Source organism: Anopheles coustani, chromosome 2, assembly GCF_943734705.1.
Source record: "Anopheles coustani chromosome 2, idAnoCousDA_361_x.2, whole genome shotgun sequence".
In the NCBI taxonomy this organism is placed as follows: Eukaryota; Metazoa; Arthropoda; class Insecta; order Diptera; family Culicidae; genus Anopheles; species Anopheles coustani.
Window position 1 is genome coordinate 54,606,308 of NC_071289.1, and position 18,444 is coordinate 54,624,751.

At 42.5% G+C, this 18,444-nt stretch overlaps 3 protein-coding genes across 3 annotated transcripts; 2 read left to right on the plus strand and 1 right to left on the minus strand.

The window, feature by feature from the left end:
- The first annotated feature begins 3,026 nt into the window (after positions 1 to 3,026).
- Positions 3,027 to 5,678, plus strand: LOC131265511 (uncharacterized). The gene is made up of 4 exons (XM_058267785.1): positions 3,027 to 3,096; positions 4,491 to 4,653; positions 5,269 to 5,461; positions 5,541 to 5,678. The coding sequence occupies exons 1-4, from the start codon at positions 3,027 to 3,029 to the stop codon at positions 5,676 to 5,678; spliced, it is 564 nt and encodes a 187-aa protein (XP_058123768.1).
- Positions 5,679 to 10,625: 4,947 nt separating this feature from the next.
- On the plus strand, positions 10,626 to 11,736 carry LOC131264650 (uncharacterized). The gene is made up of 3 exons (XM_058266919.1): positions 10,626 to 10,707; positions 10,850 to 11,032; positions 11,129 to 11,736. The coding sequence occupies exons 1-3, from the start codon at positions 10,626 to 10,628 to the stop codon at positions 11,734 to 11,736; spliced, it is 873 nt and encodes a 290-aa protein (XP_058122902.1).
- A 2,964-nt stretch (positions 11,737 to 14,700) lies between these two features.
- Positions 14,701 to 18,031, minus strand: LOC131264651 (uncharacterized). Its single transcript, XM_058266920.1, has 4 exons — positions 17,938 to 18,031; positions 15,286 to 15,381; positions 14,788 to 15,124; positions 14,701 to 14,710 (listed from the first exon to the last, which is right to left on the minus strand). Exons 1-4 carry the CDS (start codon positions 18,029 to 18,031, stop codon positions 14,701 to 14,703), a joined length of 537 nt encoding a protein of 178 aa, XP_058122903.1.
- Between the last annotated feature and the right edge of the window lie 413 nt (positions 18,032 to 18,444).

Consider the following 18,444-nt stretch of genomic DNA (forward strand, 5'->3'; position numbering starts at 1 on the left):
AATTACGTGTCCAGTACTTGGGTACCTTAAAAATTCTTATAGTAAAGCATATTTTTTAAACGTTTCTGAAGATTTTTAAACCCGATGGCTAGTTACAAGTATGAATTCACATGTGCCGATACAGCGCTGGCTAGTAGTCGTTAAATCAATGCTCTGGGCAACACTTCAACAAGCCGGAATGCACAACACTACACCCTTTTGTGACTTTCTCCCACGGTCTCAGAGGTGGTTCAGCTGTGGTGGTCACTACAGCCTAAAGGAATGTTCTCCCACCGCGCATTACTAATATGATGTTGCGGGAGGTAGCGGCGGCTATTAGGGGTTGGTAGTTTATTTAGGTTGCTATACACTTGCATTCCACGTAACGGTTCCCCACGCAAGCTAAGGCATCTTAGTCGCTCGTGTGCACACAGCTTCCAGTTGATCGAAGCGCTCGCGTGACGTTAGACGACGTTGAGCGTGTGGACATCGTACAGCAATAGTTTCAGTTTCATTACCCATCGTATACGAGTTGATCACTGTTATCGCTCAAAGATGATTTTTCCATCATACTGCTCCGGTTTCGGGATTGCCTGGATCGCGATCGTTTTGGTATCCCTGATTTGGTGCACCGTGGGAATGCCGCAACAGGAAGGCGCCCTCAAGGATAAATTTGCTCAGCTTTCAAACGACAGCGTCGTACACGAAGAGGTCGTCGTCGCAGCCTCGTTGTACGTTCGAAAGAAGCCGACCGCATCGTTACGCCGTCAGAAACGTCTGGCAGAGAAGATTGCTTTCGGTGAAACCAAACTGGCTGACAAGGACGGATTTCCTAGGTTGGGCAGATAAAGGAAACCTCGCCGACAACGAGCGGAAATTGAAAGTGAGAGTGAAATTACGCAAGATCTGACAAAAAATACATTTTTACGTTTCGTCAATGCACGCCTTTCTTCCTGAGAGGATGAACATTATCTTTTTAAAAACTATTTTAAGCATCGTGTGTGATCCTACAAAAAATATTATGTATAACCTCGAAAGGATTCATGTATTGTAAGTTGTTTATTCCGTATTCGATCAGCGTCTCCAATATAAATTGCAAAATTAAACAAAAATGCTAAACTCAATCATAGCCGATCTGCTCCGAATAAAAGGAACAAAACGTGCCCGCCAACGTTATGTTCAGTTCCCAAGACCAAAGGTTTCACAGCGGTTATCGGGCGGCTGTTCATGATTATGAACCAGAAAACGAAGAGAAAAATAACGAGTTGAAGCCAAACCGCTTGTGCATAATTTCCTCAAATGAAATGAATTGGGGTGCGACAGTTTTTTCCTCTAATTTTGTATGTGAATGAGTTTTTAAGAAGAATGTAAATATAATATTTCTGTAACAGTTTAAATACACTTCTGTAAAAAGCTGAAATAAATATGTGAAAAATATGTGTTTGTGTATATTTTTAAAAACATGCGTTATATAAGATGAGAAACCAGTTTCAGTTTTTTTTCGAAATCGCACTTTTTCGCAACGCACTAATTGTATGCTATGAAACGACGGCCAAAATGGAAGTATAATACTTTCTCTCAAACTGTTTCAACTCTGCTTTTCTGATTGGTTGGACTCGTTTTTTCGAATACGTAATTACAAACTTTTTCCTGGTGCTCACATATTATTCCTTTTGAAATCAAACGCTGCATGGCAGGTTTTCTAAATTGACGAAGTTTTATTTTACAAGATTGCTTTTGATTTTCCTGATCTGTTTTTCGAAGAATTTAAGATGATTCCCTGTACCTGGTTTACCCAAAGTCCAATTAATTAACAAAGCAAATTTTCTCCCCTTCAAACCGCCGACCCTATAATGTTGTGGATCGTAAAAGAATGCACATTCTGCCCCAACTAATGTGGTACATATATGCAAAGAAACCAGTTTTTATCCGACGTCCAACACCAGACAACATTCATGGTGCACGATCGGTTTACGCTATAGTAGTTGTATTTGTAAGTTTCTGTTGGGATTTCCCCGTCCCTAGCTCGATCGTTCCTATTGCGCTGCGTTTGTTTTCGTTTTGTTTATATTTTTTTCTGCAAACCGAGTCGGAAACTCCGGTAAGCTGTTGCGAGCTGCTTGAAGTCGTTCGCGATAAGATCGAATAGTGACAAATCCGTTGACTAGCATAACAAATAAAACACTCCCTCATCGGGTTCCATCGGCAGCAAATGGATATTCGTCATTCGTCTATCGGGTCTACCATTCGATGCCAGCCTGCGCGGCTACATTACAAACTGGCTTGTCTGTCTGTCTGTCTGCCTATTTGTCATCCTGGCGCTGTATTACGCTACGGTCAACAGTTGTGTTTATTCCGAAAGGCCATCGAATTTCAGCGATTATCATGCACGCATGATTTTGTTGACAGCATATAATAGTACTATACCTTTTCAGCTGCTAAGTTGCTATTCTGACGAGAACCAGGAGGAATATTTAAACCGACCGGAACAGCTAATTGGTTCAGTTCGAAATATGGTCTCCCCACCACCAACTGCATCAATTGGACTGTATAACAGTGGTTATTTCCTCATTTTTGTTTCTATCTAAAATCTTACTGTCTTCTTTTTTAGTGCATTATCAATAATCTTTTCCTTGGTGATAACGCTCAAAATAAACAATCGGACGGGAATGTAAAAAATAATAAATCCCCTGAACGAACGTCGGATGTCGGATGAAGAGAGAGCACAAAGATTATCAGATGAACGACTCTCCTCCACCCTGTCAAGAGATTCCAAACTGTGAAGATCGACTCATGTACGATCGAAAAACATCGCCGAACTTGACGACCAACGGAGAATAACGCTTCCATAGCCCGCAGCATCACGGAGCCGACGTCATTGTTCAGCTCAAAAGTGACCTCGGACGTGCCGGATGAATCGAACGTATCAGACCGTTCCGAGCCTTCGTTGTGACCGGTCGTGGTTCCCGAACTTGACAGTGACATCCACAGTGAGATAAGTAGGTGGCATCGAGTGTATAAAGAAGTAGTTATATCCTCAACTGAAGATGAACAGATTTGTTGGCTTGGTTGTACTGTCGGCGCTGGTGATCGGCGCATTGGGTCAAAATGAGCGTGGTAAGTAGACCGATTGCCAACATGTTGCTACCCAGAGATAATTGATACATTTTAAGAATCGAACAATAATCAAAGAAAAATTTAAAAATACAAAATATTAGTTATTAAAAGTAATAATCAAACGTAGTGCTGAAATGAATTCCTAAGTGTAACAGAATATTAGTTAAAATAATGAAACATAAACCATAAATGAACATTTTTTTAACTTCAGTAGAATTATCGGTTGGTTCAAAGACGGTTTGCCTGAATATACAAAGCTTAGCTTAATAAAATTATGGGATCAATAATATTATTATTCTTTCAACTCGTATCGAGCGTTGTCATAAGTTTCATCAATAATTTCTAATGTTTGTCCATTATAATCTACGCTGCAATTTGAACGTTGTATCAGTAAACGCCGATTTTTGAGCAGACACTTCGACGGATCTACAAAATGAAAAGCTCAAATGCTAATAACGTCTAAGGTCACTTTGCCTTGTGATGACCTTTTCGCCGAACTCGAATTCAAAAGCGTCGCGTCCAACCGGCCGGGTTTCTGAAACGTTTTGTCGGATGTTGCGGAAACCGGAATGACTGGTTTCGTTATGTGGCAAAATTAAATGTGGCCGATCCACCAAATCATCAACACCTTCGGGCGCTCGAGAGCAAAGACAAAACAAGAATTCCAATGAGACGAGGGTTGTGACGATGAAACAGGAACTGGTTTATTTTAATTAAATTTGGTCAATTTTCGAACGCAAGTCTCAAGGGGATCTGGATTACTTTGTTCCATTTGAATATCGGTTCGAAAAGGGGGTTGATTGTGTGCACCGAAATGGTTATTAACAAAGAAGAAAAATCAGAGCAATAAAAAGGAAAAAAGAATTAGAACATTTGAGAGAAACGCTTATTAAGCGTACTTTCTTTTAAATTACAAATGTATTAGTTGCGTACGTTCAAACGTAGATCATACGTTTCTTGGTTGATTGCACAAGTATCTTCGGGGGTATGGTTACTTCAGCATAATGCAAACAAATGGCGTCATCTTATTGAAAATTTATTTGTTTTTGTGCTTTCAAGCTGTCCACTGGTAAACTACTTCAAGACAACGGTAAAGAACTATATTAAAATCATTAAAGTCCTTCAAAATAGAACGATCATAATAAAAAAAACAACTTCCTACAATTGAAGCTTCCAGTTTCATACCACAGCATCCAACATCCAACGATCTTAACGACTTGCTTGTAGTTTCCGTGAACTGCACAACCTATTAATGGTTATTTTTATCTCTTGCTTGGGTAATCCTTGTATAAGGAAGTACCACGCGCCCATCTGAAGTATCAATGTTACTACAAACAATTAATCAAACTTGGCTCCGTGGTTATTCTCATGTTTGCCTTATCCGTTCTACACAGATGCTGCCGTCCGGGATCGGGCCAGCAACGGCTACGAGGTCCTGGTCGAATCGTCCCTGCACGTGCGGAAGGCAAACCCGGCGGTGCGACGAAACGTGCGCAGCGTAATCGATCTGTTGGTGCCACAGGAAGCGCTGCTGGTGCGCCAGAAACGCCAGTTTGGGTGAGTATTTAGGAGATTAATGGCCGTTTGGTAGCCACTTCCAGCGCCGCGGTTCGGTTGGTGAAGCTGACCTTGAGCATCGGGTGGGCTCTGGAAGTGGAGGATTGTGTATTCTAGCGGTGTCGGGCAGCTTAACGATCGTTTAGATGCTACGGATCGTGTGCACACGCTACACTGCCGGACAAGCGATGGGAGGCAAATAACAAAGCATTTGACGCCGTGATTGAGATTCACTCCAAAGATATCTCCAAACACATCAGGCGATAGTGTAAAAAGAGGATATAAATGACAACAAACACTCCAACTTTGCATTTAAAGGATGTCGTCTTAAACGCTCTAATTCTATTCTATTGCTCGTGCAATCGGATGATCAGCCCGAATGTACTTTAAATTTCCGCATGATAAAACCACTTTACAAACAAATAACGTAAAATGTATTAAGTTAAACAAGAAACATTATCATCTCTACAACTGTAACGGTTTTGCACACCTTTGTACAACGGACAAACATTTCTTCGTGTTTGTTCACAGACCAAACCCCATCGTTCGGCTTGATAAAGATCATCGAATAGTTCACTTACGATCATTGGGTCTTTTCGCTAATCCCTTTTGCAGTGGCTTCGGAGCATCCAGCTCGAACGCGAATGCCAACGCCTTCGGACAGTATTACGGACCGGACGGATTCGGTGCCAGTGCCGCAAACGCTGGAGCGCAATCCTTCTACAACCAGGGACCGGGTGGCGGCTTCGGTGCATCCGCTGCCAATTCCGCCTCGCAAGGATTTTCTGCCGGTCCGGGTGGATTCTCGGTAAGTACTTGACATTCGCTAATGGTTATCCATCCTTCTCATTTTGTTTGTTCGTTCAAATCTCTCGTTTTCTTCGCAGGGCTCTGCTGGACAGTCTGGTAGCCAAACGTACAAACTGCCGGGCAACAAGGACGTCAGCCTTTCGTATACCGGTGGATTCTCTGTCGCCAACGGACAGCCTAGCGTATCGCAGGGCAGCTCCCTCAGTTTCTCGTAAACGAAAGGAATAAAGTTCTCCCCTGTCCGAATTCTGATTGTCTTAAAACGTCGAACAAAAACTAATTGTTGAGATTTCCAATGGAAAATAAAACTCAATCTTACCATTCTGTATCTAATGTGTCTTGGTTTTTTGACCATATGGTACTTCAACCATGCAAATACTAATTGTATAGTGGCGAATATTTCAACGGATCCTTTTCTTAATATAACACTTAGAATGTCAAATTAACACGTGGATTTGACTAAAATTTTAAACTCTATTTTGTAATATATTCGTAACAAAACCGTTCTGTCGCAAAGGAATATTTTTTCCAAGATTTTTTTATTACATGGTTTTCTTAGCAACTTGTTTAATTACATATTCACTTCAAACTTACCCAATTTTTGTACCTCGAATAATCTTTTGTTTTAAATTTAATTTTTTTATTGTAAAATTTCTTCATAAAATAAGTTATTAGAGCCCACAATAAGTTTTTTCGGTGCAGTTTATTTACTGGATTCATACATTGTCTGTTGATATCTACTTGTAACTATAGGTAACAAGTTTTGAACTAAATTTGGACAGTTTTTTCACTGCTCAATTTATTTAATGGCAAGAAATGTGCCAAACACACAAGAAAACAAAGGACCCACAACAATGTAAAATTGTGTCGATTTGGTAATGACACTCTCTTGCTCTACTTTTCGACTATCCTATTTTTTATTGATCATATCCGCTATCTTAGGCATGGCGCCATTTGTGATAATGTTACCCACCCATGAGCTTGATCTTTCGTTTGTTGTTGAATTTCTTAAATCCCTCAAATTATGCGCGAATTACTGGCGTCTCATCGTCACCCCAGGATGGCATAATGTGTGTCTTTGATAGCGTTCCATTGGTATTCTACAAGCGTATCGCGAGCCGGACTTGCGTCCAGAAGTTCCCCCCTCATGTCCCCGAAACGGAGACTCTTGGAGACGATCTTGGGACCAGCTGGGTGATGGTTTATTAGCATAATCGAACGACTCCACGGTTCGGGTTGCCTATCTGACGAGGGCTGGACTATGAAGTACCGGCCCATTCAGAACGCTATGTGCCTCCCGGGGCAATATCCAAGTGAAACACCCGCAAATCGAATCCAATCGTGTCGCATTCATGGCAAGCTCAAGTTCTGCGTACGCCCAGTGACGTCTCTTAGGGCTGCGGCCCAGAGTCCATCTCCCTTTCACCGTTGGCGTCTGGCGGTGTGATTCATTGATCAGTGATTCATCGCCGGGACACATTGGCGAGACTGCCGACACTTGCGATGCGTCGTTCGCTTACGGTTGGGAGTATTTGAGCGATCGCAACGCCCGAAGGGACCGCGTCGGGTAGAAGCATAATTTATTCGCTAGCATTCATCAATCAGCAGGTCATTTTTATTACCGGCTACCCAAGTGCGTGTGCGTTTGCGTCAGAATATTGAAATATGCATCGATCAACGACATGCCTCCCGGATGGGTATCGTTCTCAAGGCGGTGAATATTTTATTGGAGTAGTTTTTTAGATCATGTCTGGCCGCCAGTATATTTTGCGGACCCCAACACTTGTTAAGCTTGACATCCGTGAGTAAGTTTAACAGTAAGGTTCACAGTTCCAGGAAACATTGAGCACTACAGAAAACTAAAAAAAATTCATGAGCCATCCACCACCAACTTTTGGTCCCAAGACTACAACTAGGTTGGTTAGCACCGATCAAATACTCCGATCCATACCAATTAGATTATGGTTAATGTAATGGCTCCAGGACACGAAGTTAAGTGTTATGATTTGGTCACACGACCCAAATTGAGTAGGAATGTGTAGAAAAAGCGAAACAAAAATGAAATAGCTTTTTAGAATTTGGTTGATGTTGTTAAAACTCCTTAGTTCTTTACGTTATGCATTTTATCGTATCATACTTCCTTACTTACTTATGTGGCGCTACAACCGCTGAGCGGTCTTGGCCTGACGAAGCTCCATCCGAAACCGCTCACGGTCGCTCGCCACGCTGGTCCAATTCCGTATCCCGGCTTTATTGGCTCCTTCGTCGTTATAGCGGCTCCTCCATTGTCCCTCCTCACATACGGGGCAAAAAAAAAAATGTTGTTGTTAAAACTCCTTAGTTCTTTACGTTATGCATTGTATCGTATCATACACTAAACATAAAATGAACCTTTTCCATTTTCAAACCTGGCGTAACGACCTTGTTGGTCATGCCTGCAACAAGAAGAACTTACAAGACTGTTTCCCTTTGAGTACGTCGATAGTCAGATTTTTTTACTTACTTTAACATTCAAAACATTATTTTTTATTTTTATAAACTTTGCAACTAACTTATAAATTAAAAATACTAATTTGGCAAAATAAAATCTTCAGAGGGTCAATTTTAAACTTGTTTTAAAACCTTTCTGTTCCTTTCGTATACATAGCCAAAATGTTGCTAAAAGTTACTGGAAAGCCACAAATTAAAATTAGCTAAAGTATGGTTAGTAATATATCGTGGTATTTGCATGAATTCATAAAATAGTGTTTAACAAGTGCAAGTAGCATTTGCTCAAAAAGTTAATGAAGAAGTTAAGCCGTTTATAATAATCCGTTGTCTTGCTGTTGTTTTATCTTTTTTTTTGTTTTATTGGTAGAAGCGAAATTTTTAAACCGTGGAAACAGTATGTTTTTTAAATTCATTACCGTACCTTTAACAATCAATTATTTAGTCAAACATGAACAAGAAAGTAATAATAACCTTTTCATAGATGACTAGCGAATGATTCTTAACGGGTTTAATCTAAAGGAAAATGTAGCATCCTGCTTGTTCTATACTATACACATAGTTACACAGCATAGTTTACTTTGCAAGTGTCTCATTGAACACCAGAACAATCCTCGGTATGTCAGCCATAACTCTAACGGTATCCCTCCTGTCGATGTCTGATTGCTTTATTGGCTGATGCGATCTACATCAACCAGGAAATCGAAGCAAAGAAACTGATGTTCGGTACGGCAGCTTTCCGGTGATTCTAACTGTAGCGCATCCCATGCGGCACGCTTACTTTATGCACGGCGAGTGCCGTGTTTCGCATACGCAAAACTAGCCAGTAAAATTATAATGCCAAAGATTAATGGCGAATGTAAAACACTTTTTCCCATGGACTACTTTTTTTGCACCGCGCGAACTCGTAGCGCATCTTCACGATATGACGATCATTTTCGTCTCCATTGATCGCTTTTGCTTTCGGACTACCTAAGCGGATGCCGTGCTCCGAAGTTCCGCCAGATTTTTATTCCTTCAGGCACGCCTGTTCTGTATTCTACACCTCCGGCTATCGTGCGGCATTGTTTGATGATCGCACAATCCGTGCTCCAGGCTCCAGAGTACTAAAGGCTCCGAAAAAACGACCAGCGGCGGGTGGAAGCGAAATGCAATAAAATCGCATAAATTGTAGTATAAATTTTACGATTCTTCCATGTACAGCATTTTAGAATGAGCGGGCACCCTGCAGGACAGTTGTCGGTTATTTTCCCACCACCTGTCGGCTCCTAGATGTTTTCTGGCCAAAAGTGTCTATGCGCCACCTCAGTTCGACCAAGGCACTACCTCCAAATCCGGTCGTCATGCAAAGTAAGAACTGTCTCTTTTTTTTAGTTAATTTTGCCTGTCACTTCATGAATCTTCTTTCAATGAAGCAATTAAGTCAACGGTGACACAATCCTCCACCGAGCCCAACCCTATCCAACCCGTAACGGTCCTAGAACGCTCTTCCGTGGGCTAGCGAGCGGTGCTATCCATATGAGGCCATTTTGCCAAAATTATCATACAATGCCGCTGCTTACCGGAATGCGTATCCGGATTCAATCGGTCGAACCCTCGGCAGAACCGATCGATCCATGCGAGAACAATCAGCCCGCGAATGGTACGTCGTCCCTTCATCCAACAGCTGCTGGCAGTCGAACAGATGTCACGAAATGATTGACATCCATTTTGGCCGTCCGAAATAACTTGAGTCCCGCGGGGACCCAGCGATAAAATACAATGAAATATCTTCATCATATCAATATCGGTACGCTACGAGACTGCCATCCACAATGAGCTGGTTGAGCCAATTTTCTCCCATAATCGTCGAGGTGCACTAAAAACATCGGGAGCCCATCGGCTCGGGTTGACATTTGTGCAGTGTAGGCCACTACTGTAGGCCTCTGGAGCCCGCTAGCACGTCCCTGCAGTACCGCAGATATCTAACCTTACTTTGGCGCTACGTCGGCGCTAGTCTGTCTCCATTTTCCTGCGCCATACTTGTGCACTTTTCACGATAACCTACTCACACAACGTTCTCATCGTCTTGCTCGTTCTTGCCCAAGTCCACACGACATTTTCTCTCTTCTTCTTAACAGGTACATTTACACATATGCACACATACACACACAAACACACGTGCACAGACTTTGGCAGCTTCTGTTTAAATTTATTCTAAAATCTAATAAAATCAATAGCCGTACATACGAAATGAAGACATTCTGCATTGCGTCCGATGGCCCGATGGAACGAAGGAAAGGAGGGAAGCGATCGGCGAAGGAAGGCAATAATACCGTACCTACGGTATGAATACCAACGAGGGCCACCGAGTTCACCGAGATCGGGATTCGGCCAGTATAAAAGGCACTGATCCCGGGAGTGATGGTTATCAGTCGGTTGCAGGAGATCAGTTCGGTGGCCACGAGATACAGCTCTTCCCGGATTTTCTGTCTGCTTGCTTGCAATCACTGTGCCACGCCGTACCGTTGCCTAAAACCGATAACACGAACATTTGAAACGAACACTAGGAAGGTGATTAAAAGCCGCCGAGTGATACCAGTGCGTACGAGACGTATTAGAAAGTCGAGAAACACGAAATCCTGTTGTGCCTTCTTTCGTTCAGTGAAGTTACCAAGTGTAGACATTCAGGCGCCATGTGCAAACCTTTCGTTGTGTTCGCTGTGCTCTGTGGAGTGGCGTTCTGTGCGGCCTACCCATATCCTTATCCTCAGAATGGTACGTTAAAATACAGGCTCTTCGTGGGAAAATGTCCCGATTCCATTTTTTGGGATGAAAGCAACTTGGTCTATGGTTTATACGATGTTTTCGCTCACTCATTCCCTCCATTCTTTCATTTTCTGGGTAACTGGGCCAACAGCGTTCATGTACTACCGTAGCGCCTACCCGATGATGGCCTTTCCGCAGCTACAACAGAGCGCCATGTATCAGCACGCGATGTTCCAGAATCAGCGATTGCGTAACTACCGCCGATCGGCTTCAAGCGGCGTGGCAGCGTTTGCCGCCGGAGACAATGTGGCCACCGGAACGCAGCTCCTGAAAGGTAAGAACCCACATATTCTCCCGAGATGCCCCAACCGCCCATTGCCATCCCCGGTGTCTGGACGCTTCGATTTTCTCTACCGTTACCAATTAACAGCCGACTGCCGGCCCGCAGATCCCGTCTTTCCATCGGTGCAGTCGTTCGCAGATGCCTACCCGGCCGAAGCGCTGGCGCCGGAGAACGAAATCCCGGAAGCTGACGAAGGCGGTCTGCTAGAACCGGAATCGACCGCCACCAGCGAGTTGGACTTCCCGAGCGAGGATGAGAGTGCCCCGCAAGATGACACCTTCGGTGGATTCGCTCCGCCAGCCCCGGTTGCCCCGGTGGTGCCCCAACCGTCCGTCTCCGACAAACGCAAGAAGAAAGTTACCGTGCAGCTGGATTCGGCCTCCACCGAGGACGATCAAGACGATCAGGCCGATGAGACGAGCTTCGGAACGCGCCGTGGAGGCAGTGGAAACCGCCCTGCACCGGCCAACGCTGGTCCGATGTTTCCGGTAACGTTCGGTAGCACCAACGGGGGTGCCATCGCGATTGCCAACAGTTACAGCACCGGCAAGGGAGGTTCGGCGACCAGCCACGCCACCGCCTACGGTAGCCCAGCTTCCGTCCCGGAGGAACGACGACGATCCGTCATTGCCCAGCAGCAACAGCAGCTGCAGGCACGCAACAGCCGGCCGGCGAAACTGCGCACGAAATACTAGTGCTTTCCGTCATTGCCGATCTTGGTCAAACCTTACGAGTGTGTTGGTTTAATTTATTCTTAGGTGCCCGCGCTTCTCCCAACAACGACGCAAAGATTGTACGTGCGTCGATGACGAAGCGCGAATGTGTGGCTGTCTCAATAAAAACTCTTCTTCCTTTTTTGTGCGAACCGAATCCTTCCCCCTTGTGTTGCCTTTTTAACGATTATGCCAACGGAACGGACTTTTCTAGGGAGAACTTGTTGCTGCACACGTTAGCATTCGTTTATCTGATCGCAATCATGGCAGGTATATGAATGTAAATAGATTCGTTTTGCGAATATAGATTTTTTTAAATGGTGAAATCTTCTTCTGCACGATGCTTATGAAACTCAAACGAATGGAATAGGCATTCGTAGAACCATTTGCATAGTGCTATTTTGCCATGAGAAACTCCATAGCTAGAACGTATAATATATTTTTCTCGAAATAAATACCACATTATTTTATAACTCTCCCAAAAGTTATACTTTTTTCCTTTATGGTAGGCAAAATTTCCTTCTTTTCTAAATGCGAGTTGGTTCGGTTTGAAGTATACAAACAAATTTGATTTAATATTTTTGAGTATGTTTTTGCAAATAACTGAGAATTATAATTAAAATCTTTTGATGCTGCGTATCAATTGAAACTTCAAAAAGCAAAAGCGTAAGTACTACTGTAACCAAAATTATTCGAAATATACATTGCACCCCACAAAGGGCATTTTTGATGTATGTGCCCAAATGTATGTTTATAACATTTTAATTTTAGGATAAGAGTTCGCGGCAATTCCGGATACAATCCGTCCTATGAGGAGATGTTGAGTTCAAATGAAAGTAGAGGAAAGAGAGGCAAGATTCCTCGGTTAAGTTTGCAATCAAGCATCATTAAGTCCATCATTTTGAATAGTGAACCGCATCGATTCATAATCTTTTGTGGCGGCAAATATTAAAACATTCTTATAATGAATAGGATTATGTGGGAACGAATGCACTGTAGTAAATGTTATTCAAATTGTATACAATTACTAGCTAGGGGGGTCCGCGACAGCCGAGCGGAAGTGCCGGTTAGAAAATCGGCCCATGAGCGCAGGGACTCACCACCTCAACGGCGTGGGTTCGAATCCCAACCGAGACCGGACCCTCCCCTGTACGAGAGGACTGACTATCCACGTACAACGGACAGGCATGACCAAGAGGTCGTTACGCCAAGAAGAAGAAGAAACTTACTAGCTGACCCGTTTAATGTTGTTAAAAATTGGTTTAAAGGTCACATTATATTTCTTCAGTACATTTATTGCATTAACTATATTATAAGCAATCGATATCTGAGATTTAATTTTTACAAATCATGTATTTTAACTACATTGTATTTACACTTTTTACGTCGTAATAATTATTCGAAGTACAGGAAAACGGAATCTCCCATACAAAATGTATGGACTACCCGGGTAGTCCGGTTAAACGTTGACGTAGGTAACTTTGCTTGAACGGGTGACGGTTAAACACGAGGAAATAGATTTCTGACCCAGGACCCAGGCTCCTGCTCAGAGAATGCTCGAATAACGATGAACATCATCAATTTCAATGTTAAGCCAAAACAGAAACCTCAGCAAACCGGACAGAAGATCTTAACACTCTGCCGGCCGGGTACATCTATAGATGTAATGGCTCCGTTTCAGTTTGCATCCGATCACATTATTTTAGTGTGCTGTCAACGCTCTCTCCTGACACGCACCACAGACTACTGGATGTAAACAAATATCAAATGGAAAGTAAACAAATTTCGTACGTAAATTCTAATAAAGATTAAAAAAAAAGAATGATCAAACAGGGCGGCCAGATATGGAGGGATTGTGTCATTGTGAATTGTGCGGCCGTCAAAGTGTTAATTATCCCGATTCCGACACCACAACAACCCCAACAGAACATCATGACTACATCCCTCCAGGCGCCCCTAAAATTCATTCAACTCTTAATTTTGCTCTAATAAATTCCTTTTATAAGTATTTTTTTGCTGGATACAAGAATTTGGCCTTGACATATATTAAAAAAAACTTTCGGCAAAGGGTTACTGTTTTGAAAGGTGAAACAAAATTTAGAGAGATCTGAATCAGTTAAACACGTCAAAAAAACTGTTCAAATATAGTTTTAAATATTTTCAGGTTTTTAATTTAAATAATTATTCTATATAGTTTGCAATTTTTGCTACAATTACCTATTTGGAAAAACATAAAATGGCCGACTCATAAATAAACAAATAGAATTTCTATAACTAAGAAAATTCAGTTTCCGTTTTTATTTGGGCAACAAACGAACTGATGAATAACTGTAACTAACACTATACTCTTCACAACAACGGTCGCTCAAGGCAATCAATGGCTGTTGGCGAAGAATCTCGTTTACAATTGTGGTGATAACATGATACCATTTTTCACAAGACGAGAGCACAAGACACAACCTTGCTGCGAGGTGTGAACTAATGCCAGCTTGTCAACGTCACAAACATGTGTAGAAACGAAACCAAAATCCTTGAATGAAACATCTCACCTCTGTAGAGCGCGGCTGGATTGAAAGACAAAATCAATAAGGGTTCGTCGCTCGACGCGGGTCAACGTTGGACCAAGTCTTTCGTTTCAACCAAGCGTAGGCCCTATTCCAAGGACGGATAAAGTCGACCTCATTTTCCCACCAAAATATGTAACTGACGAACTCGTTTGGAATGCGTCCGTAGATTTTTTTTCTTTTGTGTACAATAAATGTTTTATTCATAAATAATAATAAAAAACTTTACAACATATTACACTGGATGAGTGAGACGGTCGGCAACAAAAACTGCTTGAAAAGAGATATATGTGTGATGGCGTTGTGTCATTTCATGTTGGCCATAATCGTAACGATTTGGATTCGGCTATGTCCTTATTTACAGAGAGGCATGTTTCCACACTTAGAAGAACCTGTAACAAGAGATTAAAATTGATAGAGCATTTTAGTGAAGGAACGAGCGATACCACGAAATAGCTGATTTCCTTACGGGAAAAGTCCACCGCCACCTCCGAACGAATTGGCCGATGCCTGTGCACTCGATGCCGATCCTCCGAATCCTCCAAGACCGCCACCGAACGAGCCAGACTGTGCGGATGCCTGCGCACCCGAACCTCCTCCGAAACCACCTCCGTGACCACCTCCGAACGAGTTTGCGTTCGAATTACTGAACGAGCCCGAGATGCCGCCGAGACCGATGTTGAACGATGCCGATTGCGCATTCGCCTGACTGCCGGAGAAGCCACCTCCACCCACTGGTCCACCACCATAGTACGGTGCGTGATGCGGTCCGTGATGCGGATAGTACCGCGGGTGATGATGGTACCCTTTTGTCCGTAAGAAGAGTTGTGATTTTCACGGAAGTAAAAAGGGAAACAGCTATGATAAATAGATTGGTCGAAAAAGACTTCTCTCCAGAGAGAATACTACTGGAAGTCTGCGCTTGCTCAAACCGAAACCAGCTCGCTACTATGGCCGAGCCCATTACCTGGCGCTGCGTATTCGATCGGAGATACGATTCCAACCGGGGCTACACCGATCGGTGCCACTGCTACGGGTACCGCAACCGCTACCGGAATGAAGCCTAGAAGTGATCCCGACCGTAAACCAAAAGGGTCAAGCAAGCTAAGATTAGTCTTGGAAGGAGGTAAGGGATAGATCTACAGTTCAATCCAATTTTTATTTAATACACCCATGCTGAAAGATCAATCCATTTTTTTACTTTACTTTTTTACTTTTACTGCTGAAAATAGAACCGTAATAATTTCCTGTTCAATATTGTATGCTTTCACTCCTCAACCCTTCATTCCTTTGTAATCCTCTCGTACAGGGGAGGGTCCGGTCTCGGGTGGGACTCAAACCCACGCCGTCGAGGTGGTGAGCACCGGCGCTCATGAGCCGATTTTCTAACCGGTGCTACCGCTCGGCTGTCGCCGACCCCCCCAAAAAAAGTTATATATATAGTAATTTAAAATAATATTATCTTTAATGGTTATATAACAAAGCATTAATTATAGCTTGGTTGTCAGAGCTTTTCATGCCAGATAAATACTGAACAAATGAATTGAAATGAAAAGCAAATGTTACAATTTGAAACAGTTGTTCGTATTGATTGAATTTTCTATTTTGATAATACTATTCATATACATTTCTATAAAATTCATTGCATTAAATGTTTTCTAAGCCTTGCTGCCCAACAATATATAAATCTAGGAATGTTTTTATGAAACCAAGATTTAGTCATAAAACTCCCATAAGCTCTCAGAACGTGGTGCCACTGGAAATGCAAACAAAACTGTTCGCGAAATTCCGTACTAAAGATGTCAAGATAACCTCAAAGATGTTCGGCTTTAGCTCAAACATTGAAAGCTGTGTTCTGATCAGCAAAAAACGTGTTTTTTCTTTTACACACTCTTCATTGTTCGGAGACAATCTCGCGCCAGTTTTCTGTTGACAGAAGGGTGGTATTTGCCTACAGGTAAGAATTTCTAAAGCGGGGATTTTTTCCAAAATGAGAAGCATGGAATTCCAGCTCAAATGTTTTTGAACAAGTGTTGAAAAAACAAACTATTTGCATTTTACAAACGTAAATCAACATCATGAGTAGATTGGTAAATTGTTTTTATGTGGTTTTTACCAGTCTGTAAACGACATGTTTATGTTAGCATTTAAGAAAGATGAAAGTAAATAGAGGAGTATTTATGCAAATATGTAGAAAAGCGAGAGCTTTAATAATGCAAAGTATATATACAAATATTCGAAACTTTTTACTTAACCCTAGAACACTCCTCTGAACTCCAGAAAACTTCACATGTTTTACTATCCTCTAAAACGCAGGTGCGATAAATTTCAGTTTTCACTTTATAACGTATAACTTTGTCATCTTCTTCTTCTTAGCGTAACGACCTCTAGGTCATGCCTGCCCGTTAAGGGCTTACGAGACTTGTTTCCCTGTTGTACGTGGATAGTCAGTCCTCTCGTACAGGGGAGGGTCCGGTCTCGGTTGGGATTCGAACCCACGCCGTCGAGGTGGTCGGTGGTTTGTCATCTTAAAAGACACGATTTTTTCCTTGAAGTTATTTGGCTTTATCTAGACTAACGTTGCATCCAACCCTATTAATCATTTCTCTGAATAAGTAGGTGCTCTTGGCTAATAAAAAAATTCAATTAAATACTCATCCGTTTTAGTAAACTAGAAAATTGACCGTCCGAGTATTCCGGTGTTTAAAAATTTCTCAAAAGTACAATGTCAGCTAATTCAATTAATTTTAAAATAATTCACTCAACCTTGACTAAAACAAAATAAAATTAATATTATAGCTGCAAAACACTTCCCTAATTTCAGCATGGGTGTTTTTTTTGATTCAATCTGTTTGGGATTAAAAACTGTTCAGAACAATTTTAGGATCTGCAAACACTATCATACCTCTGCGTAATGCTGTTAGGTGTGCAAATAGATGTGTACGTGTGTGTTTGTATGTGTATGTGTGTGGGTACATCATCATGTGTGTGTCCGTTGTAGTATATATTCGCGAAGTGCATCCGGAAGGTTTTGTTGTTTCAAGCAGTCAGGCGTATCAACCGTTCGATCAAACAAGCAATTGTGAAGAACTCCGCCACAGCGTGGCAAAAGCATCGGTATTCCCCACAATGGTAAAATCGTTCCGTTGGGAGATGGTTTGAAAGGAAATAAAGTTGGTGAAATTAGAAATGCTTGTCAACTGAAATGATTTTCAATCGTAGAAAGGACAGGAACAAACCTTTCCGGTATGCTTTGGCTGTGTGTAATTCAGTGCAACACGTGGATCATAACCACAATATGACAACGATCGTGGAGGAACACCAAATCAAACGAAAGTATCGGAAAGAAGGAAAGAAAATGTGTAAGTATAGATTCACCAATCACTACAAGCACTTATCTATTTCGTTAGTGTAAAGGAATAACAATTCTGGATAACCAATGCCGCAACAGTTTGTGCTACACAAACACCCCACTTTTATCTGCTAGTGTTTCCCCTAAACCCGTGAGAGATGCACTACTCTTAAATTTGCCAGAATACACCACTAGTACACTACTATACACTAGGCACTAGCACTTTTACTGTAACTCCCATTATCGAATTGGGCTGACGATAAATACCTCCTCCTAGGCCGGGGAATCCAAACCCAAATTGTGCGACAGGAGCCGCAACTGCCGCCGCCAGCAGCGCAAACAGCACGACGAATAGTTTCATCCCGCAAGATCGTCTTTCAAGATATCACACACCCAAATATTGCTAACTCTACGAAGCACCGCTCGGCTAAGGCCTTTACGCAATAGTAGACAATACTACAGACGCACAAGGAAGCTGTTCAACAGAGATGTGTCCTATCCGAAGGCAAATGATCGACTGGCTCGCGCCGATAGTCAAATAATGGTTTTTATGTTACCCGGGCTTCGCCAGCATAAACCGCGATCCCCTCCCGATAGGGCGGGGGTTTTTTCTTCTCACATGAACAAACCCTTCGCCGATGGCGCAAGAAGGAGTCTGTGGAGACATGGCGATCGACGGCAGGTGACATTACATACCACGACCACGAGGATCCGGCCGCCTGTTGATGCGGTTGAGTCATGTTTTGTTTGCCCCACCGTTCGACAGGTTTCAGG

Excerpts from the sequence above, each read along its gene's own strand:
- LOC131265511 (XM_058267785.1), top strand. The coding sequence starts at position 3,027 with ATGAACAGATTTGTTGGCTTGGTTGTACTGTCGGCGCTGGTGATCGGC. Across the intron at positions 4,654-5,268 it reads CGCCAGAAACGCCAGTTTGG|TGGCTTCGGAGCATCCAGCT; the intron begins GTGAGTATTTAG and ends TCCCTTTTGCAG. Across the intron at positions 5,462-5,540 it reads CCGGTCCGGGTGGATTCTCG|GGCTCTGCTGGACAGTCTGG; the intron begins GTAAGTACTTGA and ends TTTTCTTCGCAG.
- LOC131264650 (XM_058266919.1), top strand. The coding sequence starts at position 10,626 with ATGTGCAAACCTTTCGTTGTGTTCGCTGTGCTCTGTGGAGTGGCGTTC. Across the intron at positions 10,708-10,849 it reads ATATCCTTATCCTCAGAATG|CGTTCATGTACTACCGTAGC; the intron begins GTACGTTAAAAT and ends CTGGGCCAACAG. Across the intron at positions 11,033-11,128 it reads CGGAACGCAGCTCCTGAAAG|CCGACTGCCGGCCCGCAGAT; the intron begins GTAAGAACCCAC and ends ACCAATTAACAG.
- LOC131264651 (XM_058266920.1), bottom strand. The coding sequence starts at position 18,031 with ATGAAACTATTCGTCGTGCTGTTTGCGCTGCTGGCGGCGGCAGTTGCG. Across the intron at positions 15,382-17,937 it reads ATTCCCCGGCCTAGGAGGAG|GCTTCATTCCGGTAGCGGTT; the intron begins GTATTTATCGTC and ends GATCACTTCTAG. Across the intron at positions 15,125-15,285 it reads GATCGAATACGCAGCGCCAG|GGTACCATCATCACCCGCGG; the intron begins GTAATGGGCTCG and ends TACGGACAAAAG.